General features: G+C 51.7%; 1 protein-coding gene across 4 annotated transcripts in view; it reads left to right on the forward strand.

Annotated features, from left to right (window-relative positions):
• Positions 1–15,889, forward strand: part of SYT6 (synaptotagmin 6) — a 54,973-nt gene extending 39,084 nt beyond the window's left edge. Inside the window, exons 4-8 of one of the 4 annotated variants that reach the window (XR_014299312.1) lie at positions 4,018–4,138; positions 8,393–8,564; positions 9,756–9,885; positions 13,746–13,814; positions 15,407–15,493. Coding sequence is in view for 2 of the 4 variants with exons in the window: in XM_082685251.1 (XP_082541377.1) it covers positions 4,018–4,138; positions 8,393–8,564; positions 9,756–9,906; positions 15,407–15,478 (516 nt within the window). In the remaining 2 variants the exon portion in view is untranslated. Of the gene's footprint in view, positions 1–4,017; positions 4,139–8,392; positions 8,565–9,755; positions 9,907–13,745; positions 13,815–15,406 lie in introns of all 4 variants that reach the window. The other 3 variants (XR_014299313.1, XM_082685252.1, XM_082685251.1) reach the window with 3 other exon arrangements.
• The last annotated feature ends 2,925 nt before the right edge of the window (positions 15,890–18,814 follow it).

Raw genomic sequence — 18,814 nt, forward strand, 5'->3', positions numbered from 1 at the left:
AAGAGCAGTGGTGTGCCACAGAGCGGCCCTTCAGAATCTTGCGGCTCTCTGCCCTCTCCAGACTCTAGCCAGGACTGAGAGCCAGAGCTCCTGGACCCCCATCCGCCCCCATCCGCCTGCAGGTTAGCAGCTGAGAGGGCCACGTTGGTTTCTGCCAAGTTCTGGACAGCAGTGACCTCTCCATCACTGGGGAGCTCATTACCAATCAGGGGCCCTAAGGCGGCCTCCCCTGACAGCCAGTGAAGATGAAAGCAATAATGTGCGGGCTATTCTGCAGCCCCTGGTCACCCTGGTTTTATTAAAGCCAAAGTCTCAGGCATCATTAATGAGCATAAAGGACTGGCAAGGAGTATAGGAGCTCCTAAGAGAGGGGGTGGAGCAGAGCAAGGATCTGGCGAGGTCACCCAAGGGGCCGAGCTGGGGCCCAGCTTCCCAGAGAGGGAGGTGACTGCCAGGAGCTGCTGACTCTGTGTTTGCTTAGCCCCCCCATCCCTCTCCTTACTCAAAAGTAACCTCTTTATTTTCCTTTATCAAACAGGCCAGTCCTCTGCTGCCTGTATGGGCAGGGGAACAACACCCCCTCCGTCCATTGAGCCAAGGGCATCCAACTTGCGGTCGGGCCCCGTGAGCCCCAGTGAGGTCCTGGGTCCAGCTGCATGCCCCTTCGCTCCTGTTATCTCTCTGCCTGCAAGTCATGGGGGCAGATTTTGGCTTGTTTTCTTTACTGTGCATGAAGAAAGGAGTTCACGGTCAGAAGCAGGGACCACAATGGGGGTAGGGAGCCCCATACCACGCCGTAGACTCAGCACCCCTGTGCTGCCCAGCTGCCACAGTCCTGTCAAGAAAAGAGGGGGCCCTGCTGGGCTGGTGCCCCCCTGGAGGGAGCCATGCTTGAGAGCAGTGCAGAGAGCTGCACATGATTCCCCCACACCCCAAGCCAGTCTCCCGAGTCCAAAACAAATCAGCTCGGACTCCCCCAGATAAGACAGCCCTTGAAAGGGCCACTCTGCATTGTAGGGGGACAGTGGCAGGGAAATCAGCCCCTTCAGAAGGGGCCACTGACATTGAGAAGCACTCCTTCCAGGGCTCTCCTGGCTAAGATAGGGCCTTGTGTTTCAGTTTGCGTTCATGGAGCTCCTCTCACACGTGGCCGCTTCTGAAGCAGGGGTAGGTGTAAAGCAAAGCTAGACCCAAAGGGGTCTCCACTCACCAGAGGTTAGTGGGAGGGCACGGGGGCAGCAGAGGGGGGGACTTGGTAACACCGTGACTCAGGGGCAGAAGGTGCGGCCAGGGTAGGGGGGAGAGGTGCTCTCCGTGGGCTGGACCCTGGGTGAGGACCCCTGCAAGATGCATAGCATTGCATCTTGAGGAGAAACATTTTGGCAAAAGGGACCGAAGCTCCACCAGTCTTGTGGAACGGAGGGTTGGCGTAGAGGAGTAGAGAGGAAGTGAGGTGAGGAAGTAAGATGGGACCCTCAATGCAAGCTAAGACGCAAGCTTCTTGATTCCAGAAGCCGAACAGGGGGGGCCTCGGTGGGTATTTGAGCAGCAGCCTGGATCTGTAAAAACTGACACCAGAGCACTCACTAGTCACGCAAGGGGCTTAACTTGGGCAAGCTACGTGACTTCACCAAACAGTCCTTTTCTCCTGTCTGCGGTGGGGATACGAGCACCTACCTTGGGGGGCTGTAGTAAGACTCACTGAGATGATTTGGCCAAAGACTTGGCATATGGCAGACACATGACTGAGTCTGAAAGGTTTCTCTAGCTTCGGGTAGGAATGAACCTACGAGGCTTATGAGGGAAATAAAGGGAGCTGGGGGCCCCCTCATGCCTCAGTGCCTTGGTCAGAGGTAGAACTTCCAGCCAGGTGCACCAGGGACCTGCTACATGAGGGGAAGGTTGCACTTCCTCAACACCATGCCACAGGGCCATTTCCTTTGTCTCCCTCCTTGGACTAGGGGACTAGGGGGACAGGAGACATACCCGAGGGAGATGGGGACCCTGGCACGTTTTTCGAACTGTATACCCCCCAAGACCATGTGTGTGCTGAGGGGGGACTCTATCTCCACAGAGCATGGAGCCAAGTTCTAGAGGAGCCAGAGTCCTCTTGAGGTGCTCCCTGGGTGAGCCTGACGGTGCTTCAAGATAAAGTGAGTGGGAGGAGCGCTCTCCGAAGAGTCGGGGGTCCAGCTGCGTCTCCCACCAGCGGTGTAAGCCTGGGCAGAGCTTTGAGACCTGTGTTTGAACACTGAGGTCTTCAGCCTGTGAAGTGGAAGGAATAAGGACACTTCCTGCCTCACAGAGTTGCTGTGCACAAGAGAGTTCGTGGCTGTGGGTGTCAGCTTGCTGGCTCTGCACTGCTGTGGGCTTCTGTGTGCTGGAGGGGTTCCCACCTCTAAGGAGTGTACACCTCTGTGCCCCCAGCCCCCCTCCTGGGGAGCTGGGGGGTTCCCTTTCTGCTGCTCTGGGATTCAACGGTGGAGGCAAAGAAACAGACCAAGGCTGAGTCTTGCGCCAGAGCGAGGGTGGGCACCCATCCCGCCTAGAGGAGAGCCCTGGGACCCCGTGCTCTGGAAGGCGGTGAGAGGCTTGGATTCATCTCTAGCTGGGGCCAGGTGTCAGGTGTTTCTAGGAGTCCTGAACAAGGGGGGTTCTTTATGAGAAGAAGGGACAGAAACCTTGGTGTCACCCTTGACTGCTCTCTCTTCTCACACGTTGGCTCCTCAGGGAGGCCTGCCCCGGCCAACCTGTCTAAAATTCAAACAACTGTGGCCTCCCCTATGAGCATGACACATCCCCCTTCCCTGCCTTACATTTTTCTCCTCGATACTTTTCACCGTCTAACTTTTTACCTTTTTTCTTGTCCTTTGCCTGAATAAAATGTAAGCTCCGTGGGGCCGTTGGGGCGGGGGTAGGGGGGAGGGTTGTGTATTTTGTTTTTTTCCCGTATCTCTAGCACACAGAACACCACTTGCACAGAGCAGGCGCTCAGTGAACATTTGTTGATTGACCGAATGAATGAATTAGCCAGCGGATGGCCCATCCGAAATCAGAGCCCCTCCAAACCCTGCCCTCCTCCTTCACCCAGGGTTGGGGGCCAGGGAGGGGCGCACCAGACCTGCCTCAGAGCCTGCGGGTAGTTTTGGCAACAACAGCATCCTCCTCCATCAAGTGGGGAGCAGGGAGAAGAAGCAGTCCAGCCAAGTGCGGTTTCACTGGACAGACAGACATTCTTACCCTCTTTGAAGTTTACTGAGAAACTTCCTAGGATTGGGCGCCCCCGGGGGCAGGAGGTGCTATATTCTCTGCCGGGTCATATTCGAGGGATGATCACATTTGAGAGAAAAGGACAAGGTGGATCCAAGGCCTGGCACAGACCCAGGATGGGGAGTGTACCTCTGCTAGGCAGCATGGCCTGAGCAAGGTCACGACCCTTTGTGCTTTCGTGACGAGGCCTGGAGGTTAGAGTGCTGGGTGGTTCTCCGGAGAGGCGGGGAAGCTGCTGGGCAGAGGGACTGGTGAGGGACAACTGAGGCTGGGGGCTGGTAGCAGACCTGCAAGGAGAGGGCCCCGGCTGGCCGGAGCATGTCTTGTGTGGGACACTGTCATGCCCACAGCCGGGCAGGGCCTGGGGTGTGGAGTCAAAGGGGACCAGTGGCTGAGAAGGGCAAACTGGAGGGGAACAGGACTGGGCCACTCCGGGGCTGCTGGTCTGGAGGCTGCAGCCAAGGGCCAATGGAGGGCAGGGTAGGACCCAGCAGGATGGCGAGGACTGGGACCAGCATCTGAGCAGAGTTGAGAAGGAACAATGCGCAGGGCAGATTCTACTGAAGAGGAACATCATTCTCATTGTCTTTTATTCCCAGTTACTCCCAGCAGGGAGGCCAGACCCTCAGGTCCAAAAGACAAGGCACTCAGCCTCAAAGAGCCTTCTCCTAGGTCCCAGAGTGGCCCTCGGCAGCGGCCCTGGGAGCCGTGTTCCATTCATGTGCCCTCTTGTCTGCTTTTTTGCAGGAAAGCGTGGATCTGGGAGAGATCATGTTCTCCCTGTGCTACCTGCCAACAGCAGGCCGGCTCACCCTCACAGTGATCAAATGTCGGAACCTCAAGGCGATGGACATCACAGGCTACTCAGGTACCTCTTCTCCCCAAGTGGCCTGCCCATTGGCATTAGCTCCTCCTGTCATTTTCCCGCAAAGGAGAGAGAATAAGAAATAAACAGGGGAAAACAAACAAAAAGCAAACCAAAAACAAAAACAAATTAAAAAAAAAAAAACAAAAACAAAACAAGGGAATTCTTTCTAGTTACATGAGGCCCCAGGACTTTCAAGGGTTTTGTCAAGTTTGAGGTGCAAATGTTTGTAGGTCCGCATGGCCCTGGGGCAGCCCCACAGATCTATCTAGTCAAGGGGACAAAGGCCCTGCAAAGCCAAGTGTATTTATAGATGAGTTTTTTCTGCAGGGCTCGTGGCCCCAGCCCCTGCACCAGGATTGCTCTTAGGTACAGAATAAGTCCTGTTCTAGCAACTGAGGACATGCTTGATTGGGGGCCAAGCAGAGACTGATCCTTTCTGTGATTCTGTAAGTCGTGATTCTTCCCATGATTCTAGAAGTCGTTGTCAGAGGAGGTATCGGAGTTTTGATACAACAGAGGCATTGTTTGAGTCCCAGGAGCCTCCTTCCCCCTGTCGGCTCACATTAGCCCGAGAAGTATCCCAAAGAGCAAATGTGCAGAATAGCCTGGGCTGTGCTCAGAGTTGCAAATGTAGGGAAAGGCTTGTTTCTCTAGACCCATCACCCAAGTGGCTCTTCTGATGAAACAGATTTCCAGTGTCAAACCACTCCAGAGGTGCCGATGTTTCCTTTTATTCGTTCATTATTTATTTTCCTCGAAAACCCCTTAGTATCAGCACAGTGACTATAAAGAGGGGATGGTCCAGCTGCAAACCTCCGGGCCCAGGTATGACCTGGTGTAGCTGGAAGATGAGGTATTAGACCTTGAAACATTGGGTTTTGGGGAAAGGTAGTTGGAAAACGCTGAGGTAGTGTGTGTCTGCTGCCGCTTTGACTCCCTCAGAGCTTTTGCTCCCAGCCCCCCATCTCTGAGCAGCGCTTGAGTCTTCCAGGCCGAAAGCTCCCCAAGGTAGCGTCCACCCTAATGCTCCTTCCACTGGAGCTCCCATTGCACTTCGGGGAGGACGCCGGGAAGGGCTTAAAGAGCCTCTCCCGACGTGTGCAAAGCTCTCAGGCCCCACCAAGTCGGCGTCCTCCAAAAATACAGCCAATGTAGATTTCATTTCAATATCAAAATAAGTGCATGCTGGGGACAGAAATTCGCTGAGGACTGTCAAGGCTGCTGAGGGAAATAGGATTTTGCTGCCTAAGTCCCCACACTATCTTCTCTGGTGTAATTAAATTGATGTGCTAGAGAGAGAGCTTACGGCAAAGCCACTGAGGTAAATCGTAACGGCCGTTCCACATCAGAGGGTTGGGGGGAGAGATTTTTCTCACGCTAAATTCTAATCTTCCTCTTGCAATTGACCCTCTTTTCTACCTGGGTTTGGAATCTGCTGTTAAATCTCAGTTTGATTCTGAAAATTCAGGGATCCTCTTTTTTGTCAGGGATTTCTGCCTGTTTGGTTCACAGATGTAAGCAAGTGTCTGGAACAGAGCATGCAACACACTAGGCTTTGGATAAATATATTTTGAATGAATGAATGAATGAATGAATAGTGCAAGGAGCCTTGTCAGAGGGTGAAACAATGGGGCATGTGTGCCGGGGGCCTCTCAAACGAGATCTCTTGTTTTTGAGGATGAGTTTGAGAATGGCCGTCGGTCCAGACTTGCTTGGATCTTGGGCTAAAGCAGGGAGTGAGTGGAGCTCACTGTCTGTTCTTGATTTCTATGACATTGACCACCAAACCTGAGGGTCTACCTAGTCTCCTTGATTTTACTAGTCCTGAGTCAATTCTCTAAGCCCATCCACTGGAATGATCACATAATAATAATAAGGATCAGGACACCGCAAAAGAGTGATGAGCAACAGCACCCATCTTTCCCACATCTGGTCTTTACTGATTTGAGTCTAGTGGCTTAAAATGTAAACTTTGGAGTCAGACAGATCTAGGTTCAAATCCGAGGCAAGTTCCTGAATCTCTCCAGCCTCCATCTCCCTATCTCTAAAAGGGGATGATGATGATAGATATTCTATAGCATTGGTGGGAAACTTAAAAGACACAAGGTACATAAATCTCAGCACAGTGCCTGGCACATACTGAATGCTAGACTGTGATGGTTCCCACGACAATGGGGTAAAAGGTACGGCCAGGCTTTGTGCCCGCTCCCTCAGCTGCATGGAACATCATAGGCTCTTAGAGAGCAAACAACCTCCAAGGTCTTACAAAGCCAGCATTCCGCTGGAAGCCACACACTTTTTGGGCCCCAGAGAATGCTAAGGAACAGTCATCCCTCTGCTTAGCCTCTTGGACAATCACGAGATTGATGGTCTCTCCAAGGGAGCTACACCCACTGAGTTTTATAAATGGATATGCCTCGTAGGAGTGAACAGAGGGGGGGGAAGGAAGCTGTGTCTCTCCCAGTTGGTGATAAGCCAGCTATCTGCCTAGTGGCCTCTGGGACAGTTGGCTCTGTCACATTTTTTCCAAGCTAGGTGGCATGGGGCACCGCTGGGCTGTGGGAATGCATGGGAATGGGCATGGCAAGGGCTAGGAAAGCACTCGGGTAGCCTCAAGCCTGAAGACACTTTCCAAGGCACTGTCCACATTACGGAGTGTAGACGTTGCCGTGTTAGTGATGGGTCTTATAACAAGCTTTCTCCACCTGACTGCTCGGACCTCTACCCTGCCCTGGGCATATCCATAGAGAATAGAGCCCTCCAACATCAGAAAGCTGTCTCACAGAGGTTCTAGGAACCCCACCTTCCTTTTTACTGACAACACCTCCGAGAGCAGGGCCTTCCAAATGGGTCATCGGAAACAGCAGGTCGATGAAACACCACTGTTTGATCACAGTCTTGCCAGCTCCCCCGTAAACCTGAGAGCTCCCATGGTTAAGGCATAGCTGCCCTGTCGAGTTAGTTAGTCCGCGGCTCCTCTGGGCGTCTGCGGCAATGCCTTCAAGGCTTGGTGTCTCCACTCACATGTTGTAGTTCCCTCTAGCTCCCCCAGAGCTGGGTGCCTCAGCTGCCCTGTGATCGATGTCCAGGGAGCGTGAGGGCCTGGCAGGTGCTCAGCGGCCAGGAGATAGAACCACGTGCCTGGGCCTCAAGGTTCCAGGCAGCGGCCGCTCGGCCCACAAACCTCCCCACCCCACCGCCCCCATGGCGTCCCAGGAAACCTGGCTCCTAGGCAAGAAGGTGTCTCAGTATATCAGCATCTCGGAAGCTGTTATTACCTGTGAGTCGCTCTCCCATTTCTTGAGCTGTGACGCATAAATAACCATTATGATGGTGCCTGAGACACCTGTGCTATGAGCTACAATAGGTGTCCCTTCACTCAGATGAGTGGGAAATTTCAGGGTAGAAGGGTGACCATGAAACGTGTATTCAGAACGCTAAAGAAGGGACAGGGAGGGGGGCGTGTGGAGGCTCAGTAAAAAGCTATCTCCTCTGGCGATGGAGAGGATCCAAGGTCCCACTGGGCAGTGAAATGTCACCGGGCTGCCCTGAATCTCAGGAACCCGCCTTACTCTGGGCCCCAGCACAGCTCTGTCCTCCTCCTCTGCCCCAAAGTGGGCAGGAAACGGCTTCCGGGGAAGCAGAGAGCAGGGTCCTTCTTGATGCTAGCTGGAAATGAGCTTGCTGGGACAATGAGACCCATAATCCTCTTGTCAGGTGGGAGGACACAACAGCATTGCGACTGTCACCATGCCTTTACTCTGACAGCTGCGACTCCTTGGGTGTCATCGACTTCTGTTTTTACCCCCTCCCCTTATCCTTTGGTTAATAATGCTGACGAACCCCCAGAGGAAAGGACTCCAAGCAGGTGAAAGGAAGGGTGCCTTTGCTCAGCTTCACCACCCTTGGGAGCCAGCTGGCCATCATGGAGCTGGGAGGTGGGGCCGTGAACCGCATCCCCACAGGCAGGTGTCCTGTCTGATTTGAGGCCAACTTCACCATTGGTGAAAGTCCATTAGGCGTTCTCCCAATAATCCTGAGGTCGCTAAAGACTCTGTGTTTTATGAAGCACGAAGTGTCCTCAGAGACAGGTGCGCTTCATAAATACAAGGTGGTTTAATTATCCTAACAACCCACTGGTACCATCCGATGAGCAACAGTAGGTCCATGGCTTCCGTCCCTCTGCTGCAAATGATGTTCCAGGACATCTGGTTAACATGCTCCCTTCCCTTCCCATCACTCCCACTGGTGCAGATCCATATGTCAAAGTGTCCCTGCTTTGTGACGGGCGGAGACTGAAGAAGAAGAAAACGACCATAAAGAAAAACACTCTAAATCCTGTCTACAATGAAGCCATCATCTTTGACATCCCCCCAGAGAACATGGATCAAGTCAGTCTGCTCATCTCGGTTATGGATTATGATCGGTAGGTGAGGGTCCCGGAGGGCCAAGGTTTCCTGCCTCTCACCCCCACGCCAGGGCAGTGCAGGGTTTCAGGAGCCCATTGGCCTCAAGTATGGCTCTACTCAAGAAGGGTGTAGAAGTTTGAGGAAGAGCCTGGATTCCCCTGAGCAGAAGCTCATGCTTTGATTCCCAGCAGGCCCATTTCCACCCATCAGTTTCCCTGAATGCGCTCCTGCGGATTCCTTTTCCTCCATCTCGCACCAAGTCCGAGCACCTCTCCTCTCCATTTCTTATGCTACTACCGTTCCCACTGACGGACAGCTGTGCAGCCTCCCAGCAGACGGCCTCCACCACTCCCTGACTCAAGTCAGCCAATGCGTGGGAGGCTCGCCTGCCTTAAAAACCACTTTCTTCAGAACCCTCTGTGGTTCCTGTTAATCCAGGCCCTTCCCCTGGTTTCTCAAGACCTTCCAGAATCTGGACCCAGCATCATCATCCAACTTCATTTCCCCTTCCTTGCATGGATTTCTTCTCTTCCACTTACCCAAGTCCTACCTTCCATCAAGGCTGGCTCAAAAATGTTTCCCAACAACCCCTCCCCCCCAACCTCCACCCCGAGCCACCATGACTCCTCTCCATTTCACTCCAGCTGAAGGAGGGGAAATAAAAAAAAAAAAAAAATTAAAAAAAAAAACACAAAACAAGCATGCAGTAAAGCCTTCATCTAGGATTTTTAGCACAAGTTCTCGGGCATACTAGGTACTCGCTGAACATATTTGCGTGAAGACTGATATTCTTGCTGAGTGAGTAAATCACATTCTAACCACTGGCGGTATGGAGAAGTGGTGCTTAGAGCAGGGTGATTTATTTCCAAATGCCGATGTCTCGAGCGAGGGTGTGATGTGCTAGCTGAGTCAAAGAAGAGAAAAGACTGAAATTCTCCTGTTCCCTAAAGTCAGGCCATCTGCCCACCATTTCCTGAGATCCCAAAGGCGTTTATAACCTTTTTCTCATCTGTCTGAGTCAATGTCCACCCAAGGAGGCTGGGCAAAGCCTCACTGCCGCTGGTCGTCCGAGAGAGGCCTTGCCAAGCATCTATTTTCAGAGCTCAGCACTCTGAGTTAGCCCTGCCAGGCAGAATCCCAGACCCCTGGACCTCCCTTTCTGGTAGCATGTCCAGACACCAGCTCCAGGCCCTTTGTTTCTCCCCCAGAGTGGGCCACAATGAGATCATAGGAGTCTGCCGTGTGGGGATCAATGCTGAGGGCCTGGGCCGGGACCACTGGAACGAGATGCTGGCATACCCGCGGAAGCCCATCGCACACTGGCACTCCTTGGTGGAGGTAAAGAAATCCTTCAAAGAGGTGGGTGAGGTCGTGCTCGGCCCTTGGCATGTTTGCTGCATGGCCACACAGGCTGGAGAATGGCAGTCGGCGGCTGTGTGACCTCGCCTGCGTTGCTCCTTCCCGGGGTGCACGGAAGCAGCAGGAAGGAGGTGGAGAAGGATCGGTGGGGGGGGGGGGGGGGCTGCCTGACAGAAAGCCTCTGATGCTGAGTATATTGAAAGTGACACTGAGTCCTAAATGGAAAATTAAAACCGGGAGGAAGCCCTCCCAGCGGCTCCCCAGTGCCAGGCCCGGAATGCTTTCACAGAGCCCCCGGGCCAACTCGGTCCTCTGGGAGAAAGCCCCAGGAGGGTGAGCTCAGAACTTGGCAAGAAATTCGACCCTTGTTGAATCACTATGTTCCCTGAGGCTCTAGCCAGGCTGTCCTCAGGCAGTCTTCATAGCCTCCATTGGGGATGGCCAGAGACGAGATCCTGCTGCCATGAAAGCCGGTTCTCCCACGGCTGGAGAGAGCATGGCTTCAAGGCGTCACGCTATCTGACGGGGTCCTAACAGGGATGGAACATGTGGAGCACTACCCAGGAGTCCTGTGCCTTGGGCTCCAAACTCGGCCCCTTCAGACTTGCTGTATAATCTCCAGCCGGTCATTTCTCTCAGTGGCAAAAGAAAATGTCCCTTCCCATGATCTTTACAGCCGGCTCCCCCTTCACCAAACGGCACCAGTGTGAGATCCTGCGAATTATCATCCTGGTGGCTCGCAGGCCTGCTTTTTCCCAAAGGGTTGGGATGTGGGGGTAGCCAGGCGAGCCTGAAACCTCATTTTGAGGATCTCATACCCCAATCCATACCCTAAAAAGATAGGTGGTTGTTTGTTTGTTCATCCCAGGCTTCAAGCCTAGGAAGTCCAGAGGTTAAAATGGGGAAAATCGACTAAGAAACAAAATAAATAAAGCTTTAACTCTTACACCACATGGCCCCTCAGCTTCAAAGCAGTCACCTTAAACACAGAGGACTGTGGACCTTTGAACAGCACAGTTCAAATGGTGCAGGTCCACATGTGTGTGGATTTTTTTTTTTTTTAAATAAATACAGAACAACACTGTAAATGTGTTTTCTCTCCCTTACAACTTTCTTAATGACATTTTCTTTTCTCTCACTTTATTGTAAGAATACAGTATAGACTTCCTATAGCATCGAAAGTATGTGTTCATGGACTGCTGATGTTATCAGTAAGGCCTCTGGCCAACAGTAGGTGATGAGTAGTTAAGTTTTGGAGGAGTCAAAGTCATAGCAGATCTTTGACTCTGTGGAGGGTCAGTGCCCCTAATCCCAGTGTTGTTCAAGGGTTAACTGTAATCCCTTCTTCTGGCTCTGGGGCACGAGAAAGGCACGAGCAGCAAAGCCAGAGGACCTGGCGGCTCTGCCTTCTCTTCTCGGTGTGGTCAGGGCTGTCTCTCCCTGCTTGCAGCGGGGTGGGTGGTCTTAGGAGAGACTGAGGGCTCTGAGGGAGAGAGGGCTCTGGGAGCCAGGCTAACTGATTTACCCACTGAGGTAGGCATGTCTTTGGGGTGAGCATGGAGAAGTAAGGCATCCACACAAAGCTCCTGTTCACCAGAGGGCTCCTGGTTCTGTCTTGTGGTTGCCTTCATTCACAGTGGTGAAGCTTGGATGACAGAGACCCGTCCCTCAGCTCTCTTCCCCCAAGGGAGCCTCTGCCCCCTCTTAGGCAGAAGGCTCCCTACAGGGTGTGGGTGAGGCACCCACTACCACCCTCCGACTCCACAGGAGGCAGCTCCTGGAAGGAACCGAAGATGACCTGGGGTCCACACCCTGTGCCTCACTGAACCCAGGCCTGATTCAACCAGTGAAGGGTGCCGTGCACCTCCCCCCTCTTAAATCCTTTGGCGATATTTACGAGTAGAATAAGCATACTAAAATGTTCAGAGTGGTTTAGGGGCAGGGACATGTAAGCTGATGGGCTGTAGGGCTTTAGGCAACTCATTGTTCCCCCTCTCCAGTTTCTTGGTTGGTGAATGAGGGGGTCGGCTCCTGTCATCTCTGCTTTTCTAGGAAACTCTGACCCTAAGTGATGGCGGATAGAACCAGTGAGTACTCCCATGGCACCAGCTCAGAAAGATAATCATCCCCACGTGACTGGGCCGCCCTGTCCACACAAACTGAAGCTACCGGCCCCATGGCGGCTGGAGTTGGGGGTGTGGCCAGAGAGGCCAGAAGGTGCCAGCCCTCGGTTCCAGAATCACTCTACGGTGAATACAACCTAATTAAGCCAAATAATTGATTCCGAGTCCCATTCCTTTGAAAACTCTGACTCACCAGTCCAGACTACAAAAGAGAGAGAGATAAAGTAGAATCAAGCCCTTGAAAATGAATATTTGATGAGACAGTAAAGGGAAAGTAACAGTATATGGAAAACGGAAAGAGAATAAATTGATTTATATCCTTTGGGTTTACTTTTTTCTTGACCTCGCACACCAAGCTCCCGAGCCCGCCCCTCCCCCTCTCATTACCCTACCATTTTGTGCTCAGCGGATCATTTCTCCGTATGAAGAAACTGAAATGACATTCATCTTGGCAACCTAGGATTTCACCTACACTTTTAGCACCCACAGTTTGAGTATCTTTATAAAACTGCATTTAAAACCCTACCAGGCAGATAGGAAGTAAACCCTCTTTGGGCTCAAGTGATGCTTTGCACTCGAACACCTCCCCCCTCAATCCCCCTTAAAGCTCTCATCTTGCCTCCTTGGTTAAGTTCTGGACATTGAACAAGAGACTTGCTCCTGGAACTTGCTTCTCCCATTCATATCCTATATACAGAAATCTCACTCTCCCGCTCCCAGGAAGATCTATAAAGTACTCACATCTATAAAGTACTCTCTATTTAGATTGTACCTTCCTTCGAGAAGTTTCGAGTGCCGTGATCATTTCTTTTTTATTAATGAGAACAGAGGGCACCCTACTTGCCCACTTGTTTGGGGTTTTAAAATAAGGTTGAGTGGAACAAACGAACTGAAAAGGCATTTTCCCCTGCTGGGATGTTTTCAGTGAGTAGAAATGGATTAAGCCCCAGCGAGCGTCCTTCCCTGGTGGCAGCGGTGGCAGGGGTCCCCTTCCCTCCAGGCACTGCTGCCTGGTGCTGCGTGTCACTGCTATCACCGCACACAGAGCCAAGGCTGACCAGCAGCCTTCTCCAAGGTGTTCTATCATGAAGGGCCAAGTGGAGATCAGCTTCCAGAGATTTCAGATCTGTCTGAGCGTGATCCCATTGCAGAACAATAAAAGGTCTTAAGGAACACAGGCGTCCTGGCACAATCACCTTCCCAGGCACCAGGGAAGGGAGGCCAGTCTTTTTGACTTCAGAGCCACCGTGCTAAGCCTGCTGGAGTCATTCACCTTCCCGTTGTCCACGAACCCCATCTCCTTCCTCTGTCTTCACAGAAACAATCAGGGGCTGGCAGGGAAGCCAGCGTGCCTTCTGCATGTGTCCTGGATGGACAGTTACGCTCCGCGTGACTTGGGCTATTATAAGAAAAAAAAAAGGTACCCTGTGTGGCCATTTTGCTTTTTCTCCTCCACATTGGCCTATCAATCAGATTGTTTAAGATTGTTTAAGTGGCATGCTTGACCAGGGGAGAAGCCAGGAATCACTGTGTAACTTTCAGCGGCCCTAAAGGCTGGCACAGAGAAAGTAGATCCCTAGATCCCCTAAGACAGAGGTGTGTTCGATGAGAGCATTGGTGACCATCTTGTGTCGCCTTCTGGTTAAGAGGCACTTGAGTCAGAAGTCACCATGGGCTCAACAACCAGGCACTTATTTATTTAAAATATTTCACCAGGGAAACCCTCGGTTGTGATTTCATTCACGTGGACGCTGCAAGCAGAGAGACTGTCACCTGGAGTTAGGAGTAAGTACCCGGTGTGGCCCCTAAGATGTTAGGTTTCCTCTTGCCCCGTGCATCTCCTTCTCCTCCGGCTGTGGCCGGATCGAAGCTGGCAGCAGGAGGGAGTGGAGGGAGCATCGAGCTGGGAGTTAGGAGACCTGGTTTCACCTGCTGGCTCCGCCCCTAACTAGCGGTGTCTTGACTTCTCTGTGTCTTGGTTTTGTTATACATGAGAACTGGACAGTTGAGTGGATGGCGCCCTGGGCCTGCCCCCCCCCCCAGGTTGGACATGCTAAGATTGCTCAGGTCTAGGGCACATAGTGGTGGTCCTCCTCCGTCCCCGGTGGCCCAGCGTGGGGTTAGTTGTAAAGATCTGCCGGATGGCCTGTACAGGGGCATGAAGGGACCGAGCCTGGGGAAGGGGACAGAGGCTTTCTGTAGAAGTGGGAGCGTGGAGATGTCCCGCAGGTTGGGGTCTCTCCTCAGCGCTGTGGATTTCCAGTAGGAAACACTGGCTGGCAAACATTCTATTCCTTAGGTGGCTCAGCTCTGTCTAGAGACGGCTGTGCTGTGGGGAGCACGGCATCCTTCCCCCTCCCGCCCCCATTCATGCAGAGAGAAGCTTCTACTCAGCCCATCATTCCATCGTGGAGACCACCAGAGCTCAGGGGCAGCAGAGGAGGCCCGTACTTTGTTTCAGAAAAACCACCTTGACCACCTCCCTGACTCCCTCTGGAGCCTTGACCCACGGGCACCTGGGAGAGGTTTGGGTCTCCTCAGCTCCCAGGAAGGATGGAGTGAACGGTGGACACTGCCTCACTTTGAAGTTACACGGCCCCAAGATGGGTCAAGAATATTCCTGGGGTCAGATCTTTGCCCAGAAAACAGTGCCCCAGCACAACTGGCTTTTCAGTTAAGGATGGGTCGAAGGGCTCAGGTGTGGGTCCATCCACTCTCAGCCCTCTTCGCTCTGTTACTCCTCCTTCCATCACCCACCTTGACAGGAGGATCAAGGTGGAGCTGACAGGACAACCTGTGAGTCAGGAGAAGGCAGGGGATGGTCCTGAGGGGGCGAGGAGCTGCCCACCTCCTACCCCCAGCTCCTCACAAGGTGGGTGTGAATGCCCACAGGAAGCATTAAGCCTGAGAAAAAGAGCTGGATGCTAGAGTGATATCAGGTTTGTAGCTGCACTAACAGCTCCCAGACAAATTGCTAATAATTCATGGACGTGGGTTCTTGGCAGTAAGGGCACATTCTGTAGACGGCCTCTTTTGCTGCTAACATAATCCGATTTTCAGTGTGAAAAATGGCTGAAGCACTCAGAAACGGCCCAGTCATAGCATCTCATTAACACACACACACACACACACACACAGTGGAGAAAGTGTTCATTACCTCTGCAGTAGGTCTTTAAAAAAAAAAAAAAAAATCAGGTATTCCAAACTGGAAGCTCTACAGCTCGTTTCCTTCTGTGTTTGCATGGCTGACAGCAAAATCCAAGTGAGCTTATGAAAAGCTGGGAAGGGTGAATTCAGTGCATGGGCCACAGAAGTTTCAAAAGTTGAAATGCCAGTCCCCTTGGCCATCAGTAACCAGCCTTCTCCCCTCTCCACAGTGGCAGGGCCGGGCTGCCAGCTTTGACAGCGAGAGCTCGTGCCCGTCTCCGAAACCACCTCCCACACCATGAGCTGTGCGACCGGGCGACACCAACAGGACTCAGCGACGCTCTTTTTGCACTCGTTCAACTGTCCAAACACAGTGTCGCGCAGGGGCAGCAGCAGCCGTAGCACGAGTCTTAACTGCTCCTGCGTGGGTCAAGGCCACGACCCTTGTCGTGTGGCCAGACCTGTCTTAGTCTTTCTTGTCTCTCAAGGTGATGTTTTCTGTGGTTTTTCACTTTTTATGGATCTGCTGCCAAGAAGAGAAGGGGGAAAGAGTAGGAGAAAAAGAAGAGTAGAGAGTCCAGAAGCTGGTTCATATAAAATACCATGTAAAATAGTCTTCTCTTCTGGGGAGGTGGTGTGATTTCCTTCAGTGTTGTGTCTCCACCAAGTGCCACAACCCTGGAGGAGAAGGACGTGGGATGGAGCTATGGCTGTGTCTGTGACACAGACCGCGATACAGACTCCTGGTCCTACGGTGAAATCACGAGCGCTCCGAGGTGTCCACGCAGCTCTGCTGGTCGTGCAGGGCTCCTTGTGTCCCCATCTGCCTCCACTTCCTTGTTGACTTTCCTCATCATTTGAAAATGTCTTGACTTCTCCTGAGAACTCAGCCCCTCTCTTTAGGAATGATTCTGCTGAATCTAAACATGCCGAATGTTTTCTGGCACACCACAGTTAATGACCATATTTGTTTGAACGCAGGGTCTTTGTTCTCAAAAGTAACCTCCGTTGTAAAGAAGAGAAGGCACACGTGTTTCAGAATGACTTCTGTGTCGTGCGTAGCTTTATGAATTCCATGAAGTATCGAGCAACTGTGTAAAAATGCCTACACAGATCAAAGAAACACCTGCATAAAATGTTCTTTGGGGAATGGGGTGTTTTAATCCAAGTCACAGCTGGAATCCATCTTTCTGTGAAGAGAATCTTCTCGATTGAAACAAAGCCAGCTTAAGCCTATTTCAGCCCCCTTGACTCTGGGACAGTATTCATCTTAAACTTTAGTTCTATAGATTACTAAGTACTTCAGTGTTTGTTTTAGTGGTAGTGAACGCTTTCCCCCCATGCCCTTTAGATCTCTATCTTAGGCCAAATTCAGTTTAGGAAAAAAAAAAAAAAAAACGTTTCAACTATTCTGTATTGTAATGGTACGTTTCTGTTGAGTTCGTAGTGGTCTCCCCACCAACCACATATAACTCGCTTGATTTCCTCACAGTCTGTAGAGCCCTGGTAAATTTGTGGAGGTGAGTTTCTACTTTATCTGTGACTACACAATGCCAGCTTCCAGAGTTGTGTGTGTGACTTGGCAAGAGGCAAGTCTGCTGAAGAACCCCTTCTTCCACCAGGGGAAGGTCAAGAAGGGAAAAGCTATTCACGCACCTTGTGTCTTAGTCTTTATGTCACGTGCTTTAGGAGCAGAAACTCAATAAAGTAACCCTCCCCTTAAGCCAAGTTATCAGGTTTCTCTGCTGATAGAACTGTGGGCAGTATCTTCTACCCAAAGTTCAGACTGGGAGAGAGGATGACCAAGCTATTCCAGAGAAGTTTTCAGCTTAGAGAAGCAAAGGCAGATACACCAAATTCCACTCTGTACTGAGCCTTGGGCTAGGAGTTCATGTGTCATTGGTATAGAGATAGTTTTCTCCCCAAATATCTTGTGATTGAGAGGCCATCCTTGTCAGGCTGTACTGAGCTGGGTGTTTTTTTGAGAGTAAGACAAAAACCCCATATCACGACAAGACACAGAGCAGGCTGTAATCTTCATTCTGTCTCTTGACTCGAGACTGACTTCATCAAGATGGCCGTCTCGATCACTGAGCAGAGGCTGTGGGGTCCCTGCAACTAGGAAGGGGACAGTTGAGTTTCCTGGGCCATGAGCGGCCCAGAAATGAGGGTGAGAGGGTCTTTCCGGAAGTGATCTCAAAACGCATGTCCAGCTGCCTTCTTCATAGCCCTGGACACACGAGGATGACCACTTAACTCTTGGAGGAGGGAGGGTGATCCGTGGAATAGTTACTGCTCTCAGACATCCCTTCTATGTCCAAGCAGCTAACTCACACAAGTGAACCTCCCAGTGGTTTTGGGAAATCATTTCCTGAACAGAGATGATAGTCAGCCCCACACTACCTACCCAGCTGCTGCCGCTCGCACTGCAGCGGTCTTGGTAAATTTCTACAGGCTGGGAAGCCCACCCCAGGGAGGCTCTTGGCTCCAGGAGCCCCACCCCCAGTGTCTTCTGGGGGGACTAGTCCTCAACCCAAAGCATGAATGAATCTGAATGTCTGTCAACGTCATTATCGAGCCCAATACTTCTTCCTCGCGGATGAGAGTAAAATGAATTACAAGTTTCAGAATAAAATGGAATACAAAGTCGATTCATTTGTTAGCTTCTCTGCCACAAGAAGCCTTTTTCTTGGGTTGGTGTTTTGAGCTTTGCTGAAGTCATGATAACCAAGGCCTTTTGCATATTGATGTTTTTAAAAAAAATGCCAAGTTCTCTTCTTTATTCAGCAGTTTTTCTGGGCTGAAAGATGCCCTCCCTTCCTTTGCATACTCAGGATATTAATTAATTGCAACATCATTTAAATAATTATGTTGTTAATTACCGCTTCATGTCTCCCGCCCCGTCACAGCCTGAAGTTTTTCTTCAATTAAATCTCTGTGTCTTGCCCGTTTCTCTTGTCATCGTATGTTCCTGAGGCTCAGCCGTCCGCATACACACAGGACACCGCACAGCTTTTGTCTTTAAGTGTTGTTTCCCGTAGATAACCAGTTCCCTTCCATCAGAGCTACCATGGAAGGCTTGTTTGTTTTTTGTGCTGCCCAGAAAATACCCACATACCCCACGAAGCTAAAATCCACCTGTGTTCTGCCAGGCTTATGGCTCGCAGAGCATTTGGAGCGCGGGGCTGTGCTGTTTCCTAGCTGTTCAGCTCAGCGAGCGGCCCCTCCAGATGCCCAGGCTTCTCTAGGGAAGCGGGTTGCACGCTCATCGCCGGAAAGTGCAACACTTCCGCCCACCGGGGGAGGAATCCCGCTAACTCTCATAAAACACCACTTGGCCGAGTAAGGAGAAAAATCCTGCTGCAGACTTGAACATTTAAAAAGAACATTCTGACTTAATAGAATATCCTCTGTGCTCACCCCCAGCTTTTAATTAATTTAGGAAGCAGCCCATAGGGAGGAACGTGGAAGGTACCGTCCGCTCTTGCACATCTGCATCTAAATTACTGGCACTCACTGCCGTGGAGAGAGCCCAGGTGGTGAGGGAAGCACTCTGCTTCCCAAACCCACAGCCTCCCAGGGCTTCCGCAGGCCGAGGGGTCGCCCATCAGCAGGCGGGGCCGCTCCTATTTGGAGCG

This window comes from Mustela nivalis (genome assembly GCF_964662115.1).
Source record: "Mustela nivalis genome assembly, chromosome: 10".
Lineage (NCBI taxonomy): Eukaryota > Metazoa > Chordata > Mammalia > Carnivora > Mustelidae > Mustela > Mustela nivalis.